The sequence below is a fragment of the Trematomus bernacchii genome, unplaced genomic scaffold (genome assembly GCF_902827165.1).
Source record: "Trematomus bernacchii unplaced genomic scaffold, fTreBer1.1, whole genome shotgun sequence".
In the NCBI taxonomy this organism is placed as follows: Eukaryota; Metazoa; Chordata; class Actinopteri; order Perciformes; family Nototheniidae; genus Trematomus; species Trematomus bernacchii.
This window is the reverse complement of record NW_022987720.1, coordinates 22,754,544-22,779,303: the sequence shown is the minus strand read 5'-3', so window position 1 is coordinate 22,779,303 and position 24,760 is coordinate 22,754,544. Positions and strand designations below refer to the sequence as shown.

At 36.4% G+C, this 24,760-nt stretch overlaps 3 protein-coding genes across 3 annotated transcripts in view; all 3 read right to left on the bottom strand.

Annotated features, from left to right (window-relative positions):
• Positions 1-1,606: 1,606 nt before the first annotated feature.
• Positions 1,607-8,514, bottom strand: LOC117493469 (interferon-induced protein 44-like). The gene is made up of 4 exons (XM_034144036.1): positions 8,485-8,514; positions 2,455-2,626; positions 2,085-2,185; positions 1,607-1,952 (listed from the first exon to the last, which is right to left on the bottom strand). Exons 1-4 carry the CDS (start codon positions 8,512-8,514, stop codon positions 1,791-1,793), a joined length of 465 nt encoding a protein of 154 aa, XP_033999927.1. The 3' UTR covers positions 1,607-1,790.
• A 5,115-nt stretch (positions 8,515-13,629) lies between these two features.
• Positions 13,630-20,879, bottom strand: LOC117492947 (interferon-induced protein 44-like). The gene is made up of 7 exons (XM_034143382.1): positions 20,450-20,879; positions 16,405-16,438; positions 15,991-16,180; positions 14,970-15,113; positions 14,664-14,832; positions 14,402-14,502; positions 13,630-14,259 (listed from the first exon to the last, which is right to left on the bottom strand). Exons 1-7 carry the CDS (start codon positions 20,502-20,504, stop codon positions 14,098-14,100), a joined length of 855 nt encoding a protein of 284 aa, XP_033999273.1. The 5' UTR covers positions 20,505-20,879; the 3' UTR covers positions 13,630-14,097.
• LOC117492943 (interferon-induced protein 44-like) overlaps positions 18,805-24,760 on the bottom strand; it is a 40,610-nt gene continuing 34,654 nt past the window's right edge. The window contains exon 10 of the mRNA XM_034143375.1: positions 18,805-19,089. The gene's annotated coding sequence lies outside the window, so the exon portion shown is untranslated. The remainder of the gene's footprint in view (positions 19,090-24,760) is intronic.

Below are 24,760 nucleotides of genomic sequence, written 5' to 3'. Positions count from 1 at the left end.
CATCACCTCTGAGAAGACCATGCTGCTACTTTTACCTGTCATGGTTCAAATGCAGTTTCATCTGCTTTTTAGTGAGTACACAAACTCAACTTTTAATGCTCCCACTTCAACAAATGTGAAGTCTTTGTTGCTTCCACTTCCAAACTTAAAATGAAATATTTTCTCTGACATTTTAAACTGCAACTTGAACTCTTCTGAATCTTTGATCAGTTTAAATTGTTGCTGTTTAAAAAAAGAAAAAGAAAATCTAAAAATTCATGCTGTTTTTGTTGAAATCAAAGCCTTTTACACACAATAATTTAGATCACAGCCTCATTGCAATTATTTCTTAAAGACACACCAAATTACTTAAGTAACAGCAGAGTGAGTGAAAGCATTTAGTCTTCAAAGTGTTTTGATCAGAATCAAAGGAATTATGTAGTAGAAAAACAATTGCTACAATTGTGTCCAGTTGCAGTTGTTGCTGCCTGTTTGGTGTTATTTTCACAGTTCATAGTGTGAGGCCACGTAGCTTTGTATGTTTAGAAAACCAGTTCCCTTTGGATCATGTGATTTAACAAAATGAATCTCTTACTAAGGGTTGACTGGGTGTGTCGCATATAAATTGCAGCCGCTCATGATCAAAGTTAGACACCAATCGTCTGTCCACTGCTCTGAGTGTTCAAACCTCAAACATCCAGTGATTTCTACAAGACATGCTTTGTAATAACTCGGACACAAAAAGCAGTTTGGTTTGCATTTATTGATAAGTCATACCTACTCACACCTTCTTGGAACAAAAATAAGTAATTTGGTCTCCTCAAAATACTGTATACTACATTTTCAGTACCAGGAGTGTATCAGAAAGTCGGTGTAAAAGAAATGTACGTACCAAACTGTATATGCATCCATAGCATCGGTTTCTTCATACCACATTTACAGAACATTTTTGGCAACAAAGTTACAATGCAGTTTGAAACTTGGAGCTAACATTATTAACAAATACTTCAAAACACAACATGAATGTTTTCATAGGAAGTCCAAATATAATAGGTAGCAAACATAACTTGCTATTATAAATAACATGTGTATTTCTATGCAGAAAACAGTGAGAGATGAGGCCTAGCATCTGTCACTGTTGGTGTGCTGAGTGCTGACTCAGCGAAGACAGTCCTCCGAAGGGTCCTAGCACAATGCAACTCGAGCCCATCTCCACTGCCATCGTACTTAAGGGAGGTGTTCTCATGGACAGAAACAAAGACTTGCCTCAGGCAGTTTGTCTGTTACATATACATGCAATTGGATCACACAAAATGCATTGCAAATACACTCAAATTCATTCAAACAGTAATGCTTGGACTGGGAAACAAAACTTTTTCACTTAAACTGTCTGTTCTAAATTCAATGTTTATTTAATTACTTTTTGGCATTTGAAAACAAAAGTTGTAATACAGCTGAGTCATGAGTGTTTTCAATGCATTATTTTTAGGGGGATTGTTAGAGTTTACACACTGTGTTTACAGACAAACTACTTTGTGTTGTAGTAGCATTATCTAAGTTAACAGAAATGAGTTTGTTTAATTGAAATAGCAAACCTTAGAAATCATGAGTTAGTAGAATTCAAATGTAAAGTTAAGATAATTTATTTCACAACATTTTCCATTGAGTCATACACACTACAAACAGTCTCACTTTGCCTATATTCCTATAATATAAATGCTATGATATATCTATAACATGTTTTAATGTTGCCTGCCCTCCACTGTTACATGTGTTAGTGTGTTAGATCATGCTTCATGCAGTATGTGGGACTACAGGTTGTTAAGGAAGTCTTCTCCGTAGTCAACCATCTGTCTCAGTGCGCTCAGTATCTGCGCATTGATGACATCATTTGTGGTGAACTCTGATTGGTAGTTCTTCACCAAAAAGATGCAGTTTAGTAGAATGCCATGCAAATGGCTGAACCTATCGACCTGTGAAACAGAATTTCAGATGATGAGTAAAGTACAAATACGTGACCGAAGGAGATTGTTGTGCTGAAATTCTGAAAATGCTACTATAACATTACAAGTCCAACAACTAGAAAATCCTCGATGGAAACACACCTGTTCCTTCAGGTACACGCTCTTATAGACATTGCTCATGTCTTTTTTCACCTTAGGACAGGCTTCATCAACTTTGGTGAGAATAGCGAATTGTGGAATCCCTGTCAAGACAGAAACATTATTAGTATTTTAAGCAATTGTTTTACTGGTATTTTGAATCATTAACAGTATGACAACAGAAATCCACACAGTCATAACGTAATGAAGTACATATAAATACATTTCATTGAATTGAATAAAAAAAATATGTATGTAGCACAAAGTTATCTAAGGGCACTTTTCATATAGAGCAGGTCTACACTGTGCTCTTAAATGATCTACACAGTCCAAACACTTCCAGAGTCAAAACCACTGTGATGTCTGTTCTTACCCATATCACTGGCTACTAGTCTGACATCTCTGATCTTCTTCACAACTTCATCAGTTAATAAAGATGTTGAGCCGGCAGGGATGACACAAACCAGAGCGTGGACCTTTTCATCCAGAGTGGGACTTGAGATGTAGTGTTTATCACCCTCGTTCAAGGGTTTTCCAGGAATAAACTAAAGAAATAGTCATACTAACAGTTACATTATAGCAATGATGCAATTACATTTATTTAACTTATTTAATTTTAAGTGTGGAATGCAAACAGAATAAAATAATAATAATAAAGGAGAAAAGTGAAATAATGTCAGAGTTCAAAGGGTTTTACCTTGTACAGGGTTCCCGCGGGGTCTTAAAAAGTCTTAAAAAGTCTTACATTTGATAATCTGAATTTAAGGCCTTAAAAAGGTCTTAAATATGACAACAAAAATAAGAAAGGTCTTAAATATGATTTAGAAGGTCTTAAAAATGATGGGAATTGAAAGGTACTTCTGTGTTGCGATCGCGTCTAAAATGTGTTTTGGGGGACTTGTCCGGGCTGCAAAGTAACGGTAATAGCCTTTCAGTTCCCCCCAACAATTTGTATTGAAATAAATCAACATGGAACCAGTAATCACTAACTTTGTTTCCCCCGGCCCCTTAACGGAGAACACCCAGCTAGTAACCTAGCAACCAAGCTTCAGCTAGCGGCAGTCAGAAACTCATGTCTCTTCGAATCTACTTACAAATAAATTTGGGGAAGTGTAAGTTCAACCGTATTTGGTTGGAAAACATCGAATTTAGTGCTTGGTTGAAACCAGTGGAGGGGAACGTGTTTGAAGCCCGCTGCACCTTTTGCAAAAGAAATTGGCGTTTGTTTGGCTAATATAGCGTTAGCTAGTGCAGCGTTAGCTAGTGCAGCAGCTCCCGCAACAACACCGTTGGACTTCCGGGCGACGTTTGGGTCTTCGACGTCAACCCTAAAAGCGGAGGTGCTGTAGACGCTAAATACCGTAGCTAAACACCAATCATACAACAGCAACGATGAAAGATTGTAGCCAAGGCAGCAGAGCTCTGAATATAGCTCTTGTTACTCTCTCTCTCTCTCTCTCTCTCTCTCTCTCTCTCTCTCTCTCTCTCTCTCTCTCTCTCTCTCTCTCTCTCTCTCTCTCTCTCTCACACACACACACACACACACACACACACACACACACACACACACACACACACACACACACACACACACACACACACGGGCTGCTCGATTATGGCAAAAATCATAATCACGATTATTGTGGTCAATAATTGATATCACGATTATTAAATAAGATTATTCATTGACTTTGAAAAAATCCATTTATTGAACTTTAAAACAAATAATAATTTGAACAGTATCTTTTTAACTGTTGATTACCCTGAACGTATAATTCAACTGAAAAACCAATACAAAAATAAATTAAATAAATGATATATTTAAATAAATAATATCAAAATAATAAATACCAATAAACAAGATCAACAAATATTTTGGAGCGCACTTCCACAAGCTACTAAACATATATAAATATGATAAATAAAAATAAATTAGACTAAAATTAATTAGATCAAATATGTTGTAGTGCACTGTCATAACCTAGCAAAGCTAAATAATAGTTTTTTTCGATTATGTTGTTTTTGTAATTGTGGCAGGCCACGATTAAGGCGATTCAAATACGATTAATTGCACAGCCCTAACACACACACAAGCACACACAGAGACACATACACACTTTTTGGCTAACACAGTTCTGTACTGTTATGCTGTTATGTTCAGTCATTGTTCTTATGTTGAACATGAATACATTTGATTTGTAAGTAATTATGGGACGTATTTCTTCTTTCATAGCCATTTTCCTTCATACTTTCTTGCCGTGAAATAGGTCTTAAATTCTATTCGAAGTGGTCTTAAAAAGGTCTTAAAAAGTCTTAAATTTGAGTTGGCGAAACCTGCAGGAACCCTGTTGTACAGTAACCTTCTGTCACATGTCCCCTCAGGGCATGTGTGATGTCGTCAATATTCACTCCTTTGTCTGTCTTTTCCAAGCCCATGATGTCACCGAAAATGAAAGAGTAAAATCCCTCAGGGTCTTTTCGGATCTTAAACGTTTTGTACTGTAAAGCTAAATGTGTGGTTATTTGCATTATTTTTATAATTCACAGCTAACTGTGCAATATAAACAGTATAAACATAGTATATTGGATTAAATTCTGAGTTTCTACCTTATTCCTGAACAGTTACCAAAAAATAACAATGCAAGATGTACTTGCTTCTTATCTTATTCTTGGTTGCAATGTACATAAAGCTAAGTAAACACAAATCAGAACAAAGACAGATTAAAATGAACATAGAACAAGGAATAAATATTGATTGGGTAATGTAAATGATTTGCAATAAATCAGGTATGGGATTATGAGAGCTTAATAGGAGAGTATGAGAACACATTACTCCAGTTCTAGCCGCTCCGCACTGGCTTCCTGTTTCTTTTAGGATTGATTTTAAGGTCCTCCTCCGGACATATAAGGCCCTTAACGGGCAAGGTCCAAGTTATATTATGAACTCCCTTGTAAGCTACAAGTCATCAAGAACACTGCGATCCTCTGCTGCTGGTTTTTTACAAGTTCCAAAAAACAGCGTTAAAAAGAAGTTTGGTAACGCAGCTTTCATTAACTTTGCCCCAAAGCTATGGAACAAAATACCTGTAGACATCAGGGAAGCCAGCTCGGTGGAAGTCTTTAAAAAAAAACTCAAAACACATTTGTACAATTTAGCCTTTTAGGAAGCAAACTCCTGCTCTCTGCTGCACTTTCTCAATGCATTGCGATGCATTTTAACCGTGAAATGTCTATGTGAAGCACTTTGGACTGCACTTGTTGTATGAAAGGTGCATACAAATAAAGATTATTATTATTATTATAGAATGCAGGAATCATATTTGACAGAGATGATGAAAAAAACACACAAATACATCCCTGGAAAAATGTATTTCTCAATCTCAATCTTACCTTTAAAGCTCTCTCCAGAGATTGAATCTGTCATAACTCGACCGGTAACTCTGCCACGTAAAGTGCTTTCGACAGAGTTGATGAAGCTCGACTTGCCAGCACCGACTGGTCCATGAAGCAGAATTCTGAGATTTTTCACTTCTTTGTTACGAGGATGGTAACACTTCATGAAATCAAGATGTTCCTTGTTGGTGCTTTTCAAACAAAGAAACAACATTGTAATAAAATAGTGTGTGATTTGCATTACTCAGGGTTCTTACACCTTTTCCAAAGTCAAATTCAAGCACTTTTCAAGCATTTTCAAGGTGCATTTTCAAGCTTTTCAAGCATCTTACAGCTGTTGTAAATTACATATTTATATACACATACTTATACTCAAATGATTATTTCCCTACCTCACATTAAATCAGATGTTCTTTATGCTATAAACAACCAAATGTGTGTTTCATAATAGCATTCTACATGAGGATGAAAAATTAAAAATGTTAGAAAAGAAAACTAAGTTTAATATTTCAAAATGTGTGACCCATCTGTACGTATACTGGGCATCCCATATAACCTGGCTGAGCCAATATAAAACAATCAGCCAAATAACTTTTCAATATATTATTGATTACTATTTTTGAGGTACTTTTAGGTTGGCAGTAAACACAAGTCAGAGGTAAATGGTGTACTTTGACTCCACTACATGTATTTAATACCTTTAGTTACTTTACAGATGTGGATGAATGATGTGAAATATAATCAAGTGTTAAATCAGACTTTAGTTCCACCTGGAGTAAATTCACAAGCTACCCTGCAGTATACAAAGTCATTCAAACTAGCTGCACCTTTACCAGCTTTGATAACACTTTCATGATCAATCATTATAAAACATATCATATACAATTATTAGGGATGCTCCGATCGCCAATTTTGGAGCCGATCGCCGGAATCAGTATCGGCCGATACCGATATTGCTCTCTCCCCCTCTCTCTCTCTCCTGACAGCCCGTCAGTATCTCCTGCAGCTCACTGATCCAGTAATGAGCGACCCGACAGTGAAGAATAAATATATTTATAACTAGTTTAGCTTGTTCCAGAGGTAGATAAAATAGCTAAGTGTGTTAGGTCTAACTCTTAATGTGTGTTCTGCTCCGCTCACCGGTCCGTCACAGCGGGTGGAGCTGCAGGATTTCTGCTTCACACACACGTTGCATACCGCTATTTTATTGTCATTTTCGGACACTTAAAATACTGCCAGACTAGTGAAGCCATTTTGGCGAGCTTGTTTTGCCGCACACAGAGAAAAGTGTCATGTATTTTACATGCAACGATAGCCTAATCTAAAATGTTCTACTACAGCGTACCTTTCGTGTGGTGTGTGGCTCGTCAGCGCAGACTCTCGCATCGTTATTGTTGCACACTTTGCCGGAGGCTACTCTTGGGCTTGACCCTCGTCTTAGCCATGGCTTGTATTTGTCTTCTGCTAGCCAACGCTCGTTGAAACGGCAACCTCCTGGCATACTGTCATCTATCACTCTCATCAGAATACCCAGGTCACACACGTAACAAAAACACTTGCCGGTCACGCGCATTGCGCGGGAAGGCCGGAGCGGAGCTGTTTTATGTAAAAGCGAAGCAATTAAGCGCGCTCCGACTTCTTTATTTTCTTTTAATCTAAAAAGCGAAGTAAAGCATTTACAATTTCAAGCACTTTATCCCAAATTCAAGCACCATTCCCAAAATTCCAGCACTTTTCAAACCTTGAAAACACCTCGTACAATTTCAAGCATTTTCAAGGATTTCCAGCACCCGTACGCACCCTGTATATATAAGGCCCAAAAAGATATTGCAAATGAAGTATTTTCAAGAAGAACAGTAGCAGTAACAGTATGAAGTTTAGTTGAAATATAGCCAGTGATGCATGACGTCCACTGTAGTGGACAGGCGAATAATCATGATTTCCTGCAAACATAAAATCAATACTTTGACAATTTATGAATTATATGATTCCTTAGTTGTTACTTGATGTCACCAAATGTTTTATATCTGCAGGGAGCGCTTTCCATGAAAGGATTGGCAAGATATAGATGGGTGACTTGGTCCATCTGGCTTTCTGTCGTCCATCTTGGTTGGTTTAGAGACATGTATCATGCACTTACACTGACTTTCCACTGAGTAGCAGTGTATGGTATGACGCAATAGGGTCCTATGTAGTGGCTGATGGTGCAACTATGCACAAAAACAACATGCATATACAAGAAAACACCTTTTGAATAGCTGTCCACTGTAGTGACCTCTATGCGTGAAAGGGTTCAAGAGAAATAATTGTATTGCCTGAAATCCAATTAAAAAACTGAAGTTAGGGACTTCTATAGTAAAGACAGTAAATGTTCATTGTTATTTTTTTCTTGAAGGGATATTGACAAATACATAAAAAATATCAAAAGCTAACCGAACAGATGGTATGAAAAACACAACAATTAATAGAAAACATACAGAATGTTAACAATAGACAAAGGTTAAACAACAAGACAGTAGTCCTATATAAAATGATAGTTGAGTTATGTAAAATAAAATAAAGTATAATAATAATAATAATTTAATCAAACCAAATAAATAAATAAAGTAACATGAAACCTGGAGCTCGAAGAATAAATGTTTAATTTATTTGTATTTCTTGTAGTAAATTAAAGATTTAGAGATTAGTATAATAATCACAGTAACTATACATACATAATAACTGTACTACACTAAAATGATACTCAAAATGATGATAGCATATTGAGAATTTACTTGGTTGGTAAAACGTAATAGAAAGTCATTACCTTCAGTTATGTGCCTCTTGTTCAAATGCCTTTCAGCTGGACAGTCCTAGTCTGTTTTATAGGTTTGCTTGCTGTTGTTTTGTGCCCTTTTTTTCTTTTTCTTCATCTGACAATTGTGGAGTCGGCAGGCCTGAGTTAATTTCTGGCTTTTAATTAGACCTACTTGTTAAGCTAAAAGAAGTTACAGAGTCTATGCAAGTTTACCGCCATGCTCGGATCCACCTGGATCGGCATGGTTTTACCCCTACTAACGTCTGGAAAACCAGTTTCTGTGAAATGATCCTAGTATCTGTGATGAGGTGTGTTTGGCAGTTGTGCAATGTCACCTCATGACAGCAGAGGGGAGCGTGGAGTTAATTTTGGATCTCCCAATCTAAATGGGTGGGATGTTTTTATTTAGAGAAATGGTTCACAGTTAATATAGGGCTTTGTGCATCTCTTGTTACATTGTGAAGATTATTTCCCCCCCATCCAATCGTAAGAGGTATAGTCTTTAAAGGTGGGGTAGGTAATTTTGGAGAAACCAGCTCGAGTGCGCTAGAATTTGAAAACCGGAAAAAATCTGCCACTTCCTTACAGAGCCCCTCCTCCAACACACACGAACGCGCACATGACCAATGAGGGCACGAGATAAGTTTGTGCACAGATGGAAGGCTGATATGACAGGCAGGTAGGCCATCCTAGTGTGTCTCACCCATAGACTGTATATATAAATGGACGTAGGGTCCGTGACGTCACCCATAGGATTCTGCAGAGTTGCCGAGAAGCCCTTAGTAGGCGGAGTCGGCCACTAACGGCTCGACAGTGACGTCTGAGTCTAACTCCCGCCTGCTCCAGCCTGCTCCAAATAAGGGCAAAGAGGCGGAGCCGAGGCGGGACCTCCTGCCTCCAGCTGGGAAGTAACAGAGCTAGCTCAAGCTAAGAAGCTAAGCTAACATGCTTCCCCATCAGCACACTGCCGTCACATTTTACGTTTCTAAGGTAAGCGGACATGAAACTATTCAGCAAAACTATAAATAATAATCTAAGTTATTGAGTTTTTAGCATAATACTTCAGAATCTTAAAATCCCTTAACGTTTGTATGCAATGTGCTAAATGCAACACTGGAATCAAGCAAATATTAATATGTTTGTATGACATTAGTTATTTATATTTTGCTATCACTTAATTATACGTTTAATACATTTAAGTTAAGCTAAGGTGCATGTGATGGTAGCTAGTTAGTGCTCTTACCTGTGAGGCCTCCTCCAAACCGCATTATAACCAGACTGTATCATTAAAACTATAAGTACCAGTTCTAGATCCTTGACTTTAGACAAACAATACAAAAGACAAAATGTATTTAAAGACCAATCTTTATTTGAAGGTGCCTCTTAACCTGGGATATTAGTTATACAGTAATAGTATTGACAATCTAAAAAAACTGAGCAACTCAACAGTCAACTTTATATTTCTTATTGTCTAAAGCATTTATTATTTTCATTTTCCCCTCTCATATTCAGTGTGGACGGATTGAGACAGCGTGGTGTCCAGAGAGCTGCAGAGACTTCAGGGAGAAACCTCCGTGTGATGGACGTCCAGTCTGTTGGTTTGGAGAGGACTGAGGGGCTTTCCTCTGTGAGGAGGATCAGACCTGATGGAGGAGCCCATGCATAGCTGATACCACCTGATCAGGCCTTGTCTGTCACTTTATTTGACTAAATGTGTTTACTTATACATTTAATAGGTTTACACCTTCTGTCCATATGTGCTTTTTTATTTAAAACATGTTTGATTAACTTTTGGTTCAGATTTCAATAAATTGAATTTGTATTTGCACTCCTTTTGTCCATTATTCTTACTGAAAATGTTAGATTACACATTCACATCCGACTGAAGATTGGCCCCATTTATTTGCGTTGCAAACTCTGCGGTACAAGGTACATGTTGTGAAGCTCATAAAGTGAGGCAAATAGAATTAATCAGCTGATGGAGTGTAGATGTGGAAATAGGTGCATTCGATCAGCTGACTTCACAATAAAAGTAGTTTCTTAGTGAATGTCCTGTACTGGTCTTAAAATCTCATAACATCAGCTTTTAATTTTCCTCTTGGATGTTCTTCTTGACCCTCAGAGAAGGAGAAAATGTTGAGTCGTGTCTTTCAGGCATGTCCTTTCCTAACAAAAATTACAGGAAACATAAAACATATTATTGCAGAACAAGTGTGTTATTTATGAAAGAGGTGTGTTTGTGTTTAGGGGCTGTAGATATAATTATTTTGTAATTGTAATGTTTTATTTTATTTCAACAGTGAGCTACAAAGACAATCAGATTATGAATGAACAGTATGAAATTCATCAACATTGAAATATATTTTATTATCAAAATAATATTGAACTGTTATCAAAACTTAGTGCAACTGTAGAAGCTTGCTCTGTTCTCTCACTGAAATCATAACTTTTACCACGTTTTTTACAGACAATATTGCGAGATAAATAGCAGTTGTCACTATGCGTTAAATAGCTTTGCCTTCAATACCTTAAATTAGAAAGCTGACAGTCATATTGCTTGTTAACATCTAAATGTAACCCTTTGCATGGAAAAAACCCTCAACTTCACTGATGTGTAGGTGATCTAGTATTTAGTATTGTTTAATGGAATGTATATCAGTGTATTAAAGTCAATACTTCATTTATTTAAACCAATATCTTTCTTGATTCTTTGTACAGTATGAAAAAAGAGTATTTGTACCTGTGCTGAAGTTCACTGCTGTGAGGAGTCCAGTTCTGTCTCTCACTCTCTGGTCCATCCTGTCTGCATCACCTGGAAACTTTAAACAAACAGATATATATGTAAAGAACCATGTGTACAAACAATATAACTTATTCTCTTCTGTTGAACATGTTGGATTGTGTATTGTCCGAGTCAGGGTTCTTATTATTTTACTGTAACTTTGGAAGTTGTGTTACCAATGCTGTTGTGTTACTGTTTATTTGATACCAATTTGGTAATGCAATTAATAAAAACAACAACGTTTGGGTTCGTTCTTCAGATGACTGTGACGTTAATGTGTAAACTCAATAATGAACTCCAGCTCAACCAACCATATTGTAATATCTAAGTAATCATCTTGAAAATATGACATTAATAATTGTAATATACACACATCTTATTGTGAGGTTGATTTCACATACACTACTTCGACGTTAGCTTGTCTACATACTTGAGCATAGCTACCACTCGCTTACACGCAAACCCAAGCCTTAACATTCATTACGTATCATAAACACATAAATAAAGTACTCGAATTTCACTTACCGCAAAACGGCATTCATGCACCGTCTGTTTTAACCGCAGAGCGAGTCACAATAGTCCGATATATAAGCATGAAGAACAAACAAACACGGCCGGGATCAAGTTGTGTTCCCTGGATGAACTGGGCAGGCAGTGTCCCTGTAGCTTCACGGACGGAGCAGCTAGCAGAGAGACAAAAAGCTAACAGCAGCAGTCACCTGACAGAGCTGTCACTCAATGTGACCACGCCCTAATTTATGCAAAGACTTTAAGACCTAATATAAATAAAAGGGTCGCGTTAGAAAACAATTCACTCACAGATTCATAATCACGAAGGTGGAATCTAACTATATACATAATAAAATGTATTGGAGCCAGGGCTAGAAACGTTTTTTTTCTGCTGTGAAAATGGGCATTTTAACATTGGGGTCTATGGAAATTGCTCCTTTCTGCAGTCATCGCCTATCGGCCAATATATGAACTGCAGTTTGTGGCACTTCCGTATTGGCGTCCCGGCTCTTCCCCAGAGTTTGCCGCTTGGTCTCACCACAGGCTGAGAAAAAAACGAATTTCCTCAAAGGGCCATTATCTTCCTGTGGAGGGAAAGACTGAACATCGAGGGACTTACCAATGCAAAGTGAAAGCAAAACGTTAAGCTTCCAGAAATGTCAGGGGCTTTTGCTTACAGCCTGCTGTGTGTGTGAGACATTGCTTTTCTTGTGCTGAATAGTGTCACAAAAATTCAGATAATATAACAAACCTTAGCATCTGTCATGTCAGTCAACTAAACAGTAAACTTTTTCAAAACATAGATTTTACATTCAGATTAAGCAGTATTGTATTTGCAGTTGTCACCATTATTTAAAAAAAAAATTAACCACAGTTCACCTACTTAAATGCATTTGCATAAGCTTTTCAGTGAGTAACTGCTGACAACATCTCTCCTAACAACTTAACTTTTAACTGCACTGGACTGTTTGGACTGATCAAGAACACTTACTCTACTTTTTTCTTTGAAACTGTCGCCTTTTACAAACTGGAATTTAGATCACAGCCCTATTGCAATTATTTCTGAAAGAGACACCTAATGACTACTTTACACTTAGTCACAACTGAATGAGCATTTACTCTTGACAATATTTTAATCAGAATTACATGAATTATGTAGAACATCAATTGTTACAATAGGGTTCCCTCCAACAACAACAGGATAGTTTAATGTTCAGTGTAGGTGTCTAGTTGCAGATCCAACAGCAGGCCTCCACGCCTATAAAGAACGAAATGCATTATAGTATAACCATCTTATACACCCTGTAGAAAGCTGTAGTGATGGTGATTTTCATTAAAACTTACCTCAGCTGTGCTGGATGATAACCACAGATAAGTCTGTTTATAATCATGAGTTGACGTTCATATTCTATTGAGTTGCAAATACATGTGTTGTTTACCTAAGTGTGTGCAGTAGCAGTTGTTGCTGCTTGTTATGTCTTATCTACAGTTTCCTTTAGATCATGTGATTTTAAAGAATAACCTCCCACTAAGGGCTGATTGATGGGGTTTGTCAGTGGCAGCCTCTCAAGTTCAAAGTCAAAAGTATCACACACCCCACAACAGTTTCTCTTTCTCTCTCTTTAAACTGTGCTTTTGAACTTACTGTGAGACTTTCCTTAAAGTGGCAGTTCACCTTTTGTCCCCAATGTATCTTCAAGAAAAATGTTGACATTATTGCAGAGCAAATGGCTGAAATTCATAAAAGATGTGTGTTAAAGGACTCCTATTATGCAAAATGCACTTTTTGATGTCTTTTATACATAAATATGTGTCCCCGATTTCATTTCATTTCAAACCTTTATTTATCCAGGTATATCCCATTGAGATCATTCATCTCTTTTTCAAGGGAGACCTAATGTGTAAGGAGACCGATGTGTAAGGAGACTCACAAAGTGTCAGACAATACAACCCTTTCTCTTTTCCTCCGTACCCACATCTCTAAAAACTTTGAAGAAGTTACAGACTCAGACTTAAATGGGGCACCTGCATTAGAGAAAAGTCATTAAGAAAAAGGAGACCAAATACACATTTCAATATTTGTGCTATTTATTGTGGTTTTACCTGAACAGCCGTACTGTAGTAACATTTTGATATAAATAAAGTGCAACACTGACTAGAAAATACCTTTAAATCAGTGACGGGTACAGCATATGTAATCCTTAATCTAAAAAGGTTTTACTTTCCAACATAATTTAGTCCTTGACCTGCAAATAATCAGATTCTTGATTACCTGGAGACGGCAAAATAAAATACTGCATGAATCATTAAAAGCACAAATAACAACATCATAATGCAAAAACTCCAATACATGAGAAATAAATCATTTTCATACTTAACTCAGCAATGTAGGTATAGTATAGATATGATGCATTACAGGCTGCACATGAAAACCTAAAAGCCATATTGCCCACTTTATGTAATTATCATTCCAGACATGCTTTTAACATGTTGTCATAACAACAAGACCTGCCTCAGCAGTACTGTATGTCGTTTTACAGGTCGTTGACAAAGTCTTCTCCAGATTTAATCATCCGTGTCAGTGCGCTCAGTATCAGTGTGTCAGTGTTATCACTTGTCTCGTGCTCTGAGTTGTAGTTCTTCACAGGAAAGATGCAGTTTGGTGGGAAACCCAGCACGCCACTCACCTCCTCAATCTACATTTAAGAATTTGACATTTAATAAATGAAAGTGCTGATCCAAGGAGATGTTGCGGTTACAATATTACAGTGTAAAACAAAATGATATCCCAAAATGAATTACAGCTCTTTACAAACTAAATTACAGATATAAACTTACCTTTTTCTTCAGGTACTTGCTCTTATACACGTTCCTTATATCCCTGCCAACCTCTGGACAGGCTTCATCAATTTTGGTGAGAATAGCAATTTCAGGAATTTCTGCCAATACAGAGCAGAATCAAAATCAGTTAAAAAATAATGTTGGTACAGTTATTTTATTGCATTATTATTATATTTTTTCTTATTATATGAAAATAGAATATATATATAATTTATGTCAGATCTAATGTTATGCATTATTGTAAAAGCCTAACCCTTACCCATGTCCCTGGCTGCAAGTCTGACTTCCCTCAACTTTCTCACAGAATCATCCTGCATTCCTGCAATGCTGCCAGGGATGACGCAAACCAGAACATGAACTCTGTCATTTAGAGAGGGGTCTCTGTTGTAGTCTTGATCATTCTCAGACAAGGAAGAGCGAGGATTGAACTGAAAAACAATGTTAAATTGAATCAAAAAATAACATTAGAAATCAGAAATACAATAGTTTCTATTGGAACCTTGCAGTGGGATTGTGTTACTCAAATATATGCAACAGAGATAAGGTTTAAAGAATTCAGTTGTACATTGTAACCATCCTTCACGTGTCCCTTCATGGCCAGTTTGATGTCTTCCACACAAACTCCTTCATCCTTCTCGAGGCCCATGATGTCATTGAAGACAAAAGGGTAATGTGTCCCTGGAACTTTTTGGATTGTGTACTCTCTGTACTGTAAGACAAGAAAGTCCCGTGGGCGTTACCATAATGACATGGTAGTTAGGTTGCCTTAAAGGTCAAAACATTACATCATTTCATAATAGATAGATAGATAGAATGGGAGTGATGAAACCCTCTTTAATTGTCACACATGCAGAGCACACAGCACACAGTGACATTTGGCCTCTGCATTTAACCCATCCTAGTACCAGGAGTCTAGTACTAGGAGCAGTGGGCAGCTATTGTACAGCGCCCGGGGAGCAATGGGAGTGGGGGGGGGAAGGGGGTTGTCCGGTGCCTTGCTCAAGGGCACCACGGCAGGGCCCAGGAGGTGAACTGGGACCTCTCCAAGTAGCAGTCCACACTCCATATTTAGGTCTGTTCGGGGACTTGAACCGGCGACCCTACGGCTCACAGTCCAAGCCCCTACTGACTGAGCCACTGCCGGACGCAACAACAACAACAAAAAACATCACAATGAAAAACAACATTTTTTAAATCAATATCTTTTTTTTAACAAAGTACATTTTTGCAAAACAAAACAATGTGAAACAACTTTTAAAAAATATTTCTGTTGGGCCAGACAGCATTTTATTTGAGAATGAAAGTGTTGATAGGGGGGGATAGAGTGATGACACGTGTTAACAGACCACAAGCCTCAGAGCATGGGGCACCAGCTCTAACCACTGAGCCAGAGAAATAAATACTTCATGTTTTTTAATTGTTGTTGTGTCTTGTGAAAGGTTTTTATGTTTTGACTTTCAGGGCCATCATAGCAGTGTGTCTCCTGCTTAAAAGTAAAGTAAAATAATATAATAGATAAAAGAGTTGTTACATTTCAAGTGTTACAATGTAAGACATTCATGATAACACTAAAAAGGGATTCTTACTTTTGTGGTGAAGCTCTTGCCACCGATCGCATCTGTTTTAGCTCGATCAGTTATTTCGCCTCGTAAAACACTTTCCACAGAGTTGATGAAGCTGGACTTGCCAGCACCAACAGATCCATAAAGCATAATTCTGACATCCTCTTTAAAAGGCTGGTATTCCTTCACAATCTGCAAGTCTCCTGCTTTTTTTCTGTTCAATGGAAAAGAAAATCAGTTGATTATAATGGTGTCACTGAGACCCAAGAAAAAACCCCATTATTTTTGAAGTGACAACAAATAGAAACAATTGCATAACAAAGTTGAGTCTCAACAAAGCAGTGTGCAAGTGCATACAGTAGTTGTGCTTTTAAAAAGTGTTATTTGAATAAAAGCCACTAAACACCAGAGACACCACACACTGAAAAATGAACTCACCCCCAAGGAACGTTCCTCCATTCGTGAGGCAGAACTGAAAAGTAAAGTGAACATTTGCAGTAAAACATTAGTCCCATTTTGATTGATTTGATTTATTAGGCAATGTTTAGAAAAATGTTACTCACCTTTTGGAGAAGGTGGGGGGGGGGGGGTTGGGGGGGTCGAGTTTCCCATGGCTTCAACAAGAAATTGTTGTAAAAACATTATCGATACAACATTTGAGATCAAATATTTCACAACATTCATCATGTATAGTAAAGTATTATTATAATTATGTATAATATTGTAAATCCCTTTGCTTTGCAACTTCTCATACTGACTCAAATGTGCTGCACAGGAAAAGTTTGCATCATTTATTAATATTTTAAAGTCGGTTAAATTGTTATTGCAGAAAATATACAACAAATAAAGTTTGTTCAAGTTAAAGAGTACACGGTTAAAATAACTAAAAACTGTAAACATTTTTCACTTTCACTTGATCAAAAGCTACATTGTCCCGCTCAATAAATACTCACAGTACTTGCTTATGAGTTTACAGTATATACTTGATAAGCGTACTACTGCCATAGGGGCAGTTTAGTGTTATATTAAACCCTTTAAATACGTCTATCTAGTTTTAATATATACTTGAAAGATTTAGTTTTTATACAATTTCAGTGAAACTGTGTAAGTCTATTTATGTTTACTGCACCTTATTTCTAACAGACATTTAAGGTCAAATACATTATTTCACTTATCCCCTTTCTTTTATTTATCCAGAGAATTATGTTTCATTTAATCTTGCTCACTACAAACAAGCAGCGTTTTGGCCAATTCTGTTTTTGTACAGGTTATAAACAGATTAAATCAAACAAAATAAACACCCAGAACTAGAAACATATAGGTTTATATATATTTTCTTTTTTCTAAGTGCAGCTCTACAAAGCATTAAAGGTTTGAGATAAAAACTAATGTTAACATACAAACAGTAACTATCTCTATAACTGTACTACACAAAAAGGATAGCTACTGTATAATCAAAATGATGAAAGCATAAGCACTTTCACTTTCATGTTCAGTTATAGCACACCGTGACTTAAAGGAATTGCCTTTATAGATGTACAACTTAATGTTTACTGACCTCATAAAGTAAAGTTGATTTCTCTTTAGTCATTCACATATGACAATAGTCACAACTGAATGACTGAATGCATTTAGTCTGTGTCAGATCCAACAGCAGACCTCTACACCCATTTTTTTTAATTGAATCTGAATGTGACTTTAGAACTTAAACACACTTTCTCATGAGTTTACCTCAGAATACTATTGAAATACAAAAACATGGTTTGAATGTGAAGTGTGTCCAGTATTGCTGTTATATTCTGGTTTGGTGGTATCTACACTGTAAGAAACGTACCGTAAAATTCACAGTATTTAACTGGCAGCAATTGACAAGTTACTTACTGTGAAATGAATTACAGTCAGTAACTTGTCAATTGTTGCCAGTTAAATACTGTAAAATGGATTACAGTAAGTAACTTGTCAATTGTTGCCAGTTACTTACTGTGAATTGAATTACAGTAAGTAACTTGGCAATTGTTGCCAGTTACTTACTGTAAAATGAATTACAGTAAGTAACTTGTCAATTGTTGCCAGTTAAATACTGTAAAATGAAACACAGTAACTTCCAAGTACTGTATTTATGTTTACGGTAATAGTGTTTTAACTGAAAATGCAACAGTAATATTTAATTACTTTATTTTTTGTAACAGCAGTAGTGTTATAGCTGTAAAATAAAACAGTAATTTCCAAGCATTGTATTTTTGTTTAAGGTAATAGTATTTTAACTATAAAATAAAACACTGCCATTTAAAAAGTACTGTATTTTTGTTTATGGTAATGGTGCTTCAACTGTAAAATAGAAACTTTAATGCCATCATTTTAAGTTACAATATCAGTATTGTAACTGTAAAACAATTTATAATTGTATACTTCATGTCATGCTGGTAATTTACATATTACCAGAAATTCTTGACACAAATTTAAAGCTCACCAATAACTGCAGGGAGACAGCAAACAATACATTTTAACAATGTATTCTTAATTGTTGAACGGTATCAAGACCATGTAGTTTCTTGTGCTAAATGATGAATATTTTCATCCATAAAACAATCGATATTAATATCCAAAAACATGGAGATTGCATTTTTAAAACAGTGGCGATAACAAATCAACACAAAAAATATGAAGCCATTTCTTCTGCCAAGCCATTTTAGAGACGTGCTGTAGTTGAAAAGGTGTCACAACCTCGACACAAACTGGAGAACCCAAATGCACGACCCAGAGACACAGTCTTGAATGTAACAAATTGTCTTTTTAATGTCATTGAACAGAAAATCCCTCTTAACAGAGTAAGTACTGGAATAACAAAAAAAACGCTCACAAGGAGGAAAAAACTAAGCATAATAAAAAGAGAACTTAAGATAAACTTAAACTAACAAAACAACAAAACCTGACATGAGTGAAAACGATCCTCTCTTTGCTGAGGCCTGGCAAGACCATACGTGGGAACAAACAAGACGAACTGACAGGACAGGGGGGAGACAGGACTATTTCAACATGAGGTGAGTGGGAACAGGTGGAAACAATCAGGGGCGGGGCAGACGCTGAGGCGGGAAAACACACAAAGGGAGGAAGTAACGGGGCCTGAAATGAGAGACAAGAGGTAAGTACAAAATGAAACAGGAAATGGAAAACGAGACACGACATGAAACACGGGGAGTTAACTAGAGATGAATGACATAAATAGACAGACCTGACATGACGTGAATAAACATGAACTGACTAAACATGAAATGACAGACATAATACATAAACATAACTAACACATTTGATGAGACACAACAAAAGGCACTGTTTGGCAAATACATTATCACTATTCTTAGATAATACACAATATTTTAAAACACTTTGAATACAAACAACCAAATGCATGCAGGAATGGACCCTGTACTGAACTTACAAACCTTACACGTGTAAGACATTTTGATTACATAAATTAACTGAATAAATTGTTTGTATTAAAGGTGGGGTAGGTACGTTTGAGAAACCTGCTCGAGATACACTTTTTGTTATATTCCATGGAATGCTCTTAACATCCCGATAGCAATGAATATCTTAAGTGCTTTGACAAAAAATCCATACAAAATTTCATCTGTGGAAGCCGTAGTACTGTAAAAAGTACGACCAATCATTTTAGCCGGCCCGGCTAAAATAACTGGATGGCCTACCTGCCTGTCAGCCTTCCATCTGTGCACAAACTTATCTCGTGCCCTCATTGGTCATGTGCGCGTTCGTGTGTGTTGGAGGAGGGGCTCTGTAAGGAAGTAGCAGATTTCTTCCGGCTGTGTATTTTCAAATTCTAGCGATCTCGAGCCGGTTTCTCCAAAATTACCTACCCCACCTTTAATTACTTTCTTTGTCTCTTGAGTTACCGTGGCTGTTGGGGGAGGTTACTTCCTGGTTCAGCAAAGGGTGTGGCCGAGCGCTGAGGACTCATAAATACTGCAAGGAGCCAATTGGGACAGATTGGGACAAACCACCTGCTTCCATGTTAAAGGGGGGATTTGGGTATTCTGTTACTATTAATTATCCCTTGGTTTCAACTTGGTTTGGCCAAGCCACAGGTGCATCTCAATAAATTTGAATATCGTGGAAAAGTTAATTAATTAAGATTATTATCAGTTTTGCATAATGGTGTCACTGAGACCCAAGAAAAGAAACCACCATGATTATGAAAAGTGACAACAAATAGAAAAATGTGCATAACAAAGGTGAGTCTCAACAAAGGAGTGTGCAGGTTCATTGTTGTGCTTTTAAAAATTGTTATTTGAATAAAAGCCACTAAACACCAGAGACACCACAAACTGAAAAATGAACTCACCCCCAAGGAGCGTTCCTCCATTCCTGAAGCAGAACTAAAAAGTAAAGTGAACATTTGCAGTAAAAAATTAGTCCCATTTTGATTGATTTGATCTTAGGCAATGTTTAGAAACATGTTACTCACCTTTTGGAGAAGGTGGGGGGGGATTAACAGCTGCACAGGAAACATTTTTTTTCATTTATTAATATATTAACCCTTGTATGGTGTTCATATTTTTGTTATTCAGCCAGTGTTCTTGGGTCTGCCTTTTTGGGTTTCAATTCAACACAATCAAAGCATGTTATGTTAAAGTCTGTTGATTTGTTACTGCAGAAAATATACAACAAATAAAAGTTTGTTCAATTTGAAAAGTACAAAGGTAAAATAACTAAAAACTTTTACTTTCACTTGATCAAAAGTAAAATTGTCCCGCTCAACAAACCCACACATTTAGTTTACAGTACTATACTTTTATACCTCTATTAGGCAATCTTTTGAAAAATGTTGCGTTACTTACCCATTGAAGAATGTAGGGAGCAAGGTGGGGGGGAATTCAATTGGTCGTTTCCTATGGCTTTAACAAGAAATTGTTATAAAAACATTGTCAATACAACATTTGAAATCAAATATTTCACAACCTTCATCATGTATGTGAAATAATATTGTAAATCCCTTTGTTTTGCAACTTCTCATACTGACTCAAATGTGCTTCACAGGAAAAACCTTTTATCGTTTATTAATATCTTAAAGTCTGATTAATTGTTACTTCAGAAAATATACAACAAATAAAGTTTGTTAAAGTTAAAAGGTACAAGTGTAAAAAAAAAAAGAAAAGAAAATGTAACTTTATTCACTCCCTCTCAAATAATACCTTTAAAGGTTTGAGATAAAAACTAATGTTAACATACAAACAGTAACTATCTCTATAACTGTACTACACAAAAAGGATAGCTATAATCAAAATGATGAAAGCATAACAAGAATTGGGAAGTGATAGAAATCCTCACCTTCAGTTACTGTATGTCTCACCCAAGTGCCTCTCAACTCGAAAGGAAAGTCTCTTTTATATGATAACAGCTACTCACTTTCACTTTCATGTTCAGTTATAGCACACCATGTGGCTTAAAGGAATTGCCTTTATAGATGTACAACTTCATGTTTACTGACCTCATAAAGTAAAGTTGATTTCTCTTTAGTCATTCACACATGACAATAGTCACAACTGAATGACTGAATGCATTTAGTCTGTGTCAGATCCAACAGCAGACCTCGACACCCATTTTTAAATTGAATCTGAATGTGACTTTAGAACTTAAACACACTTTCTCATGAGTTTACCTCAGAATACTATTGAAATACAAAAACATGGTTTGAATGTGAAGTGTGTCCAGTATAGCTGTTATATTCTGGTTTGGTGGTATCTACAGTTTCCTTTAGATCACGTGATTTAAAAGAATCAGGGGAGAAGGGAGGGGCGGGCTTGCAGGGCTGCAGCTACGGATGTTTTCTCAACAGCCCCGGTTCTATTTTCCTGCATTGCACTCAGTCATTCTGTGTTATGTGCTGTGGTATTACTCTTAACCTCGAGAGGCAGCAACAGTATGGAAAAAATACCAATCATTTATATGTAGCAATAAATCAAAATTAAATTACAATGTTTTATTAAGATATGTAACTGTTTGAAATGTTATTTAAGTAATATTACAGACTAAACATCATTTATGGAATGTATCTTGTCAATTAAGTTATATTTTAGGAGGAAAAGTATTAGTGGAGAGTTAAGATATTTGATTGCCACAGAATATCATGGTATTGCCAGGTGGTATAATCTCATATCCCACACTGTAAAAATATTCACCGTGAATTCACAATAAATACTTGGCCAAATTTTGCATGACTTTCACAGTAAGATTCACAGCAATTTACTGTGAATGTCTTCACAGTAATGTATTGTAATTTCACACCCATGATATTACAATACATTGCTGTGAATGTCTTCACAGTAATGTATTGTAATTTCACACCCATGATATTACAATACATTGCTGTGAATGTCTTCACAGCAATGTATTGTAATTTCACACCCATGATATTACAATGCATTGTTGTAAAGGTAAAACTGTATACTGTAACTTCACAGCTTCAATGACTAAGGAATTACTGTGATATTACAGTATGTTACTGGGAATTACATAATTTTGTTGTACATGCATTACAACAAGGGCCTGTACTTTTACATTTCTATTGTGAAAGCAATGCAGGAGTTGCCAGTAATTTACTGTGAATGTACAATGTGTACTGTGAAAGTAATGCAAAATAGTTGCCAGTAATTTACTGTGAATGTACAATGTGTACTGTGAAAGTAATGCAAAAGAGTTGCCAGTAATTTACTGTGAATGTACAATGTGTACTGTGAAAGTAATGCAAAAGAGTTGCCAGTAATTTACTGTGAATGTACAATGTGTACTGTGAAAGTAATGCAAAAGAGTTGCCAGTAATTTACTGTGAATGTACAATGTGTACTGTGAAAGTAATGCAGATGAGTAGCCAGCAATTTACTATCAATTTACAATGATAGACGTGCATAACTGTAGTCCCCAGCTCCGGTCCTTCCTGGAGGAAGCTCATACAATGGTTTCCTGTCAAATACTATTGGATGACATGACTAATCACGTCATCCACATACAGCAAGCAAAAATGCACAAAAAGCATCTCACCCGTGAGTCCAGTTGGGTCAAATCAAATAGGCTACACTGTAAAAAAGAAAACTGCCAAACAAAAACCCTTAAATTAAAGTAAAATACTTTCACTGAAATAAAGTGCTAAAGCAATTAATAAACAGGAATTGTCCTTAAAGATTTTACAGGAAAACATTGTAGTGTTACAGATGTTTCCTCTCTTTTCAAAATCCATTGTCTTAAAATGTTACATTCAAATACCTTAAATAAAGTTCTGATGAGAAAAACTGTTTTTTACATTTTTTTTATTAGATTTTTATGATCAAACACAAAAGTAAATGCAGAACCTAAAGTTCTACAGGTAGAATACTGTTATTTTACAGCTTTTTTCTAACATTTTCCAATCAAAGACGTTCAATAAAAAGACAGCACAAAATGTTCTGTAGGGAACAATTACTATAAAAATGTTAAAACTTAAAATATAAAAATATTTGTAGAATTATACAACCATTAATGAATACAGCATTTAATATTTAAACATCTACTTATAAACAGTATAAACAAAAAGTAAGTTTAATTTTTTAAGATTACTTTGAAACATTCTCAACTGAAAATAACAGAAATTACAAAATGGAGACATATGTTCACATTGTCCATTTGAAGGAGCAGTGTGCAGGATTTAGTACGTCTAACAATGGTAGGTTCCAACCAATGGATAACTTGTTCACTCACCCTCCTATCCCAAGTTTGTAGGAGAATGTATATTGGCTGCAAAAAACTTGAGGCCCAATCATGTTTCCTCTGTCCATTCTGCGCTACTGTAGATGTGGCAGTGCAACCTAGAGGACAAAAAGACAACAATTAGTAAACCATAATGATGAATGTTATTATCAGCAGCTGCCAATAGATCCCCCATCTTGTATGATGGACCTTTGAAGCAGGGTTGGAAACTTAAACACACTATTGATTGTAAAAACAGTTCTTGATGGCATCCCAAGGAAATTGATCAAATGCTAAACCCCTTCGAGAAAAAACAACTTTCTAATACCTTAGAAACTACAACTAGGCGCTGGCACGAATGCAATGCTTCAGCTTCCTACAACTTTAAAGCTGTGTGGATGTGGCTCTATGAAGAGTTGTTCATATTTTTCTCATTCATTTCATAAGTTTAGAAGGGGGGAACATAGTCTAACAACAGTTAGCTTTTGTTAATGTTACCTTGAGGCAAACTTGTGAGACTTGTTTCTGAAATCCCTTTCTCTTAAAGTGAATAAATAAAAAAACCCTTACCCTAAAACTAACCACTGGATTGCTTGTCTACCATGACCTAGTCCATAAATGAGGTAAGGGTGGGAACAATCAAACGCACTCTCGCAGGCACTGCGTGTTAGCGAAGTACAACTGGGATTTCGAAGAGGAAGATATGCTTGGTCAATTCTTAATAAAAAAGCAAAAGTAACAAATTGAGCACTTGAGTTTTCATTAGCAGCGCCTAGCTACAGCTGCGGAGCTTCGGTCAATACCGCTAACAGTCTATTTCCTTAAAATGGTACATATCGCTGAATCTATATTTTCATCTTCAGTTGATGAAATCTGCATAATGTCCCTGTACAATAAGATTCGAGCATTTTGTAATCCAGTGAGGAAATTCAAGACCAGTAAATATTGATTGATTAAACAACACTGAATACAATTGTAGGGTTTTCTTCAAACTCAGACTCTCTGCTGCGGCTGTACCTCAAAAGACAAAACAATTGTCTGATACGGTGGCCCGGAA

Excerpts from the sequence above, each read along its gene's own strand:
- LOC117493469 (XM_034144036.1), bottom strand. The coding sequence starts at position 8,514 with ATGCCGATCCAGGTGGATCCGAGCATGGCG. Across the intron at positions 2,627-8,484 it reads AGGTGGATCCGAGCATGGCG|TTTATTCCTGGAAAACCCTT; the intron begins GTAAACTTGCAT and ends CTATTTCTTTAG. Across the intron at positions 1,953-2,084 it reads GCGTGTACCTGAAGGAACAG|GTCGATAGGTTCAGCCATTT; the intron begins GTGTGTTTCCAT and ends TCTGTTTCACAG.
- LOC117492947 (XM_034143382.1), bottom strand. The coding sequence starts at position 20,504 with ATGAAAAAAAATGTTTCCTGTGCAGCTGTTAATCCCCCCCCACCTTCT. Across the intron at positions 15,114-15,990 it reads GCAAGAGCTTCACCACAAAA|TACAGAGAGTACACAATCCA; the intron begins GTAAGAATCCCT and ends CTTGTCTTACAG. Across the intron at positions 14,260-14,401 it reads GCAAGTACCTGAAGAAAAAG|ATTGAGGAGGTGAGTGGCGT; the intron begins GTAAGTTTATAT and ends TCTTAAATGTAG.